Below are 7,392 nucleotides of genomic sequence, written 5' to 3' on the forward strand. Positions count from 1 at the left end.
CACCACAAACAACTCACTTTTCCCCATGTTCAATTTATACCCTGAAAAATCTCCAAACTCCCCAAGTATCCGCATTATCTCTGGCACCCCCTCCGCCGGGTCCGCCACATACAACAACAAATCATCCGCATACAGAGATATCCGGTGTTCTTCTCCTCCCCTGAGTACTCCCCTCCACTTCCTGGAACCCCTCAATGCTATTGCCAGGGGCTCAATCGCCAGTGCAAACAATAATGGGGACAGAGGACATCCCTGCCTCGTCCCTCTATGGAGCCGAAAATATTCAGACCCCCGTCCATTCGTGACTACGCTCGCCATCGGGGCCCTATACAGCAGCTGTACCCATCTAATATACCCATCTCCAAAGCCAAATCTCCTCAGCACCTCCCACAAATAATCCCACTCCACTCTATCAAATGCTTTCTCGGCATCCATTGCCACCACTATCTCCGCTTCCCCCTCTGGTGGGGGCATCATCATTACCCCTAGCAGCCTCCGTATATTCGTATTCAGCTGTCTCCCCTTCACAAACCCAGTTTGGTCCTCATGGACCACCCCTGGGACACAATCCTCTTTCCTCATTGCCATTACTTTGGCCAGAATCTTAGCGTCCACGTTCAGGAGGGAAATAGGTCTATAGGACCCGCATTGCAGCGGGTCGTTTTCCTTCTTTAGGAGGAGCGATATCGTTGCCTCTGACATAGTCGGGGGCAGCTGCCCCCTTTCCCTCGCCTCATTAAAGGTTCTCATCAGTAGCGGGGCCAGCAAGTCCATATATTTCCGATAGAATTCAACTGGGAATCCGTCTGGTCCCGGGGCCTTCCCCGCCTGCATGCTCCTAATTCCTTTCACTACTTCCTCCGTTTCAATCTGTGCTCCCAGTCCCACCCTCTCCTGCTCCTCCACCTTAGGAAATTCCAGCTGGTCCAGAAAATACATCATTCCCTCCTTCCCATCTGGGGGCTGAGCTTCATATAATCTTTCATAGAATGCCTTGAACACTCCATTCACTCTCTCCGCTCCCCGCTCCATCTCTCCCTCCTCATCTCTCACTCCCCCTATCTCCCTCGCTGCTCCCCTTTCCCTCAGTTGGTGGGCCAGCAACCTGCTCGCCTTCTCCCCATATTCGTACTGTACACCCTGTGCCTTCCTCCACTGTGCCTCTGCATTACCCGTAGTCAGCAAATCAAATTCTACATGTAGCCTTTGCCTTTCCCTGTACAGTCCCTCCTCCGGTGCCTCCGCATATTGCCTGTCCACCCTTAGAAGTTCTTTCAGCAACCGCTCCCGTTCCCTACCCTCCTGCTTTCCTTTATGTGCCCTGATTGATATCAGCTCCCCTCTAACCACTGCCTTCAGCGCCTCCCAGACCACTCCCACCTGGACCTCCCCATTATCATTGGGTTCCAAGTACCTTTCAATACACCCCCTCACCCTTAAGCACACACCCTCGTCCGCCAATAGTCCCATGTCCATTCTCCAGGGTGGACGCTGTTCTTTTTCCTCCCCTATCTCCAAGTCCACCCAATGTGGAGCGTGATCCGAAATAGCTATAGCCGTATACTCCGTCCCCGTCACCTTCGGGATCAGCGCCCTTCCCAAAACAAAAAAGTCTATCCGTGAATAAACTTTGTGGACATAGGAGAAAAATGAAAACTCCTTACTCCTAGGTCTACTAAATCTCCAGGGGTCTACTCCTCCCATCTGCTCCATAAAGTCCTTAAGCACCCTAGCTGCTGCCGGCCTCCTTCCGGTCCAGGACCTCGATCTGTCCAGCCCTGGTTCCAGCACCATGTTAAAATCTCCACCCATTACCAGCTTCCCCGCCTCTAGGTCCGGGATACGTCCTAGCATGCGCCTCATAAAGTTGGCATCATCCCAGTTCGGGGCATATACGTTCACTAAGACCACCGCCTCCCCCTGTAATTTGCCACTCACCATCACGTATCTACCCCCACTATCCGCCACTATGGTCTTTGCCTCAAACATTACCCGCTTCCCCACTAGTATAGCCACCCCCTGTTTTTCGCATCTAGCCCCGAATGAAACACCTGCCCCACCCATCCTTTGCGTAGTCTGACCTGGTATATCAGTTTCAAATGCGTCTCCTGTAGCATAACCACATCTGCCTTAAGTTTCTTTAGGTGTGCGAGTACCCGTGCCCTCTTTATCGGCCCGTTCAGCCCTCTCACATTCCACGTGATCAGCCGGGTTGGGGGGCTCTTTACCCCCCCCCCCCCCCCTTGTCGACTAGCCATCCCCTTTTTTTTATTCTGCTCCTCACCTGGTTCCCACGTAGCTGTGTCCCCCCCAGGCGGCGCCCCCCCGCCCCGCCCACCCCACCCCATACCAGCTCCCCCTTCTCCCCAGCAGCAGCAACCCAGTTAACCCCCCCCCCACCCCCCCGCTAGATCCCCCACTAGCGTAATTGCACCCCCCATGTTGCTCCCAGAAGTCAGCAAACTCTGGCCAACCTCGGCTTCCCCCCGTGACCTCGGCTCGCACTGTGCGACGCCCCCTCCTTCCTGCTTCCCTGTTCCCGCCATAATTATCATAGCGCGGGAACAAAGCCTGCGCTTCCCTTTTGGCCCCGCCCCTAATGGCCGATGCCCCCAGCTCCTCCACCTCCCTCCCTCCCTCCCCCACAACAAAGGGAAGAGAGAAAAGTTACCGGGTCGCAGGATTAACAACTTAAAAATCATCTCTCCCCCCTTTTTCCCCCCTCTTCGCCCCCCATATTCGCCCCACCACTTTGTCTCAAACGTTCTTTTTTATAACCCACTTATTCCAATTTCTCTTCGACAATAAATGTCCATGCCTCATCCGCCGTTTCAAAGTAGTGGTGTTTCCCTTGATGTGTGACGCACAGTCTTGCCGGCTGCAGCATTCCAAATTTGACCTTCCTTTTATGAAGCACCGCCTTGGCCCGATTAAAGCTCGCCCTCCTTCTCGCCACCTCCGCACTCCAATCTTGATATACGCGGATCACCGCGTTCTCCCACCTACTGCTCCGAGTTTTCTTTGCCCATCTGAGGACCATCTCTCTGTCCTTATATCGGAGAAATCTCACCACTATGGCTCGGGGAATTTCTCCAGCCCTCGGTCTTCGCGCCATAACTCAATAGGCTCCCTCCACCTCCAACGGACCCGTCGGGGCCTCCGATCCCATTAACGAATGCAGCATCGTGCTCACATATGCCCCGACGTCCGCCCCCTCTACACCCTCGGGAAGACCAAGAATCCTTAAATTCTTCCTCCTCGCATTATTCTCCAGCACCTCCAGCCTTTCCACACACCTTTTATGGTGTGCCTCGTGCATCTCCGTCTTCACCACCAGGCCCTGTATATCGTCCTCGTTCTCGGCAGCCTTTGCCTTCACGACCCGAAGCTCCCGCTCCTGGGTCTTTTGCTCATCCTTTAGCCCTTCAATCGCCTGCAATATCGGGGCCAACAGCTCCTTCTTCATCTCCTTTTTAAGTTCTTCCACGCAGCGCTTCAAGAACTCGTGTTGTTCAGGGCCCCATATTAAACTGCCACTTTCCGACGCCACCTACGGGTTGAGTTTTTCATGAAACTTCACACTGTTCAGGCCACGGTTATCCCAGATCAGGCTCGACCCACAGCCCGGTTTGACGGTGCAAGATTCCCCTATTACACAGCTTCAGGGTGACTCTTCAAATTGTACACCTTTTCTAAGATACACAGGTACATGTAGTTACATTTTAAAGGTTCCCTCATACCAAAACAATTGTTTTTCTTTATTCGTTCATGGGATATGGCGTTGCTGGCTGGGCCAGCATTTATTACTCATCCCTGAGGGCATTTAAGAGTCAACCACATTGTGGATCTGGAGACACATATAGGCCAGACCGGGTAAGGATGGCAGATTTCCTTCCCTAAAGGACCAGATGGGTTTTTAATGACAATTGGCAATGATTCCATGGTCATTTTTAGACTTTTAATTTCAGATTTTTGTTCAATTCGAATTTCATCATCTGCCCTGGTGGGTTTCGAACCTGGGTCCCCTTAATTTAAGAAATTGGTGTGCAGCAATGTGGCTATTAAATGGCTCAGTATAGCTCTATTAAAGTCATTTTACATCAGGTTACTTACATGTGGAGGCCTGGGCACACTTCTTGAAATTTTTAATTTTTGATGATAAGTCCATTTTCTGCTGTATTAAGAAAATGGCACCAGGTTACCATTCTTAAAATATTTCAATAGAAAGAAAAACAAAGGAAACAATTACATCTATTACGCTGCTCCATTGCATTGGTTCACATTTTACATTGATGATTCAATTAATTTCATTGGAATCTTGAACTATAATCTAAATCATTTTGAGTGCGTTTCCCAATTGCGACCAATGTATAAAGTTTACCTCATGATCCAGTCAGTGTTCTCACAGATGTTTCTGGAGAACCTAGCGATCAGGGTTCCCAGCAATATAAAGGAACTGTAGAGTGCTTTGGGACTCTGGCAGGGTGTGAGGTTGTGAAAGGGGCTAAAGCAATGCAGCTTCTTTCTTCATACAAATTATTGTTTGGGGGAAAACAACAGGCAAACATAAAAGACCTTGGGTGGGATTTTCCGGCCGTGCCGAAAGCGACCCCTTGCCCACCCGCCACACCGGGTTCCCCAGCGGCGGCAGGGCCGGCAAGGCGCACAAGACACTGCAGACTTTGGCGTGATCGGAAAATCCTGCCAGCGGCCAATGGCGATCTGCCTCTGCTGCTGGAAAACACGCGATGGGTGGGGGTGAGGAGGCGGGGGCTCGTGTCTGAAAGGTTTTACCTCTTAGCTGACAATTGACACACTGGGTAATGTTGTGATGTGCACTGCTTGGGCACCATGAAACAGTCTTGTAGAAGTTACAAAGAAGACTTTATAAAAGTACTGAACTAGGTACATATTTACAATGGAGGGTAAAAGCATGGAGAGGATACCAATATTGGTCCCTACATGGTGCTACCTACCTCTAGACTCCCTTAACTCTAGGTCATGTGCCTACGACATCACCGTGTAGGCAGGACTATACCCAGCTCCATGTTAACCTTTTAGGTACCAGATCCTTCTGTTACAGGTAGTTCATGTAATGCTGGTCAATTTTGGGGCGCGATTTAAAACCCAAAAACAGAGGCGCGAATAGCGCAGTGTTTCTTGGCATCTGCAGCAGCGAGATTGACCCCGCTATCAAACGGGGCTCAGTTTATTTTTGGCTGCAGCGAGGAAAGCCTCTCCAAAGCCGCACTTACCTTTCAGAGGCCTCTCACGAGATTTAACGGCCCCGTCGTGTCACCGAGTCAGGCGCAACGAGACTGTTCGATCGCGCCATTTTCATGTGAATCCTCAATGGGAGCATGATTTGACGGAACGTTTCGAAGTGTAATCTCGGGCGGGTTTGGCTGGGTGTTTACCGCCGCATTTTGCAGTGAGATCCACATCAGTATTTAACCACACTCAATTACCCAAATTTTGGGGCCTTGGAGAGTTTTCCCAGGTCCAGCCCACACTTAGAAATGTTTTCAGCAGTGGGGAGCTGAGCTCGCTGGTGAGACCGGCTCCTCAGAGACCAGGTCGCCATTTTGAAAGGATGCCCCGATCTCTAAGTGAGCTTGAGGGACCCACACGCTCCCCCCCCCCCCCCGTCAATGGGCAATGTCAGCCCACAAACATATGGGCGTTACCCCACACCCCCCGAAGTGAAGACATCCTGTTTTAAGTATGCTGAGGGCCCACCCCTTTTCAGGCCTCCCCACTGCCCCTTTCAACCCCCCCTTTCAGGACCCCAACCTTCACCCCCCCCCCAACTTTTAGGAGGCCCTTTCATACCCACCCTTCAACCCCACCACCCTTCGTACATCTCCCTCATCCCCCCTTCATGGGCATGGCCCCCTTCAGGCCCCGGCCCTTGGCAGTGCCACCCTGACACTCAGGCACAATGGCACTGTCACCCTGGCAGTGCCACCCAGGCACCATGGCAATGCCAGGCTGGCAGTGCTATGGAGAAAGGCTGGCGTTGCCAAGCTGCCCAGGTGCCAGAGGGGGAGCCAAGGTGCCACCCTTCCCTGTCCCTGACCACCCAGGGTTCTCCATTGACCGGGGAGACACACCTCCAGCCGCTATTACGCCTGGTCCACATTTGTGTGAACCATTGCTAAACGGCACCCGCGTGACCTCTCGCTGGGATGCCGGTTAGATCCTGGGAGGCTGTTTGATGGGGCGTCCATCTTGTTAATGAGATAGAGATTGTCCTTAATTGGTGATAATTGGCCTCCCGCCACATCCAGGCGGGATCAGAAGCCGTCAACGGGATCGGGCCAGTTCGATCACAAACTGGCACAAATGCCAATTTCAACCTCTCCCGCAATCTAACCGGTGCGCTGTTAAATCACGCCCGTTGTGGTGTTTATTGTTCTGTTCTGCAATAAATCTCTGCTGCTTGCTTACTTTATTCATATCATGTCCAGGAAGGAGCTGATCATTGTTGTTCCATAATCCCCAGGGTAAGTGTAGACGTTTCACCAAATAATTTCTTCACAACACGTTGCATAAATTATAATAGCTTTGTGGTTTGCAATTTATTTTGTCCTAAATTAGAAACAACAGATTGCACAACTTAAAGCAAAGTTTCACCAATACACATATCCAGAGGGGTTCTTGGAACAAATTCAATCCCAACTTCTTAATTAATTTTAGCAGGGCCAAGGTTTGTGCGAATGGTTCTCCGGGGAAAGAGGGAGCATTGCGAACCCACCACACCCTCACTTAGCTTGCGGGTTTTCAGCTCTGGTTCAAGGTTTAATCATCTCTCCTCCAACTGCCCCAACCCTCAATCCGACCATTGGTTGCCTGGCATCACCTGCCCACGAATTGAAAAGGAAATAAACCTTCCTTTACCCTATTGTGAACAATGTATTTATATGCGTGTGTATTTTCTTATCCATGAACTGAGAAATTCAATTTTAAATAACCCAGTCTTTTTACTTTAACAAAATAATGAATTCATGCTATTACTCTGGAAGTTACCTAAAAGAAGATTACTAACACATACATGGATTCATCACAAATGAAGATATGATAACGATATGGGATGCGACTTAATGGACAAGTTTGTAAGTGTGGTAGCGAGTGGGAAATGCCGCGAGCTCCCCGACGCTCGTCCTGGCGAGGCCGTCACTGTTATAAAACATTAATTATCCCATTTAATGATATACCAACTGAGGGAGCAGTGCTACACCCTTAACCAGGAGTTCCCGGCTTGAGTGTGGGCTGGGAACGGGAGAACCTTCGGACGAGTAGAGAGTGTATTGAGTAAGTTATTAAATCCTTTTTGTTCATATTCATCATCGTTCCCTCATGGTCACTTTTCTTGGACCTTACAGCAGGCCA

The 7,392-nt window shown here is 50.6% G+C and overlaps 1 protein-coding gene across 2 annotated transcripts in view; it reads right to left on the bottom strand.

The window, feature by feature from the left end:
* The window catches only part of LOC140398809 (uncharacterized), a 104,142-nt gene extending 97,557 nt beyond the window's left edge, over positions 1–6,585 (bottom strand). For both annotated transcript variants that reach the window (XM_072487777.1, XM_072487778.1), the window contains exons 1-2: positions 6,451–6,585; positions 4,114–4,174 (exon numbers count right to left, since the gene is read on the bottom strand). In XM_072487777.1, the coding sequence (XP_072343878.1) occupies positions 4,114–4,174; positions 6,451–6,459 (70 nt within the window). In that variant the 5' untranslated portion in view covers positions 6,460–6,585. The remainder of the gene's footprint in view (positions 1–4,113; positions 4,175–6,450) is intronic.
* Positions 6,586–7,392: the final 807 nt, after the last annotated feature.

This window comes from Scyliorhinus torazame, chromosome 22, assembly GCF_047496885.1.
Source record: "Scyliorhinus torazame isolate Kashiwa2021f chromosome 22, sScyTor2.1, whole genome shotgun sequence".
NCBI lineage: Eukaryota > Metazoa > Chordata > Chondrichthyes > Carcharhiniformes > Scyliorhinidae > Scyliorhinus > Scyliorhinus torazame.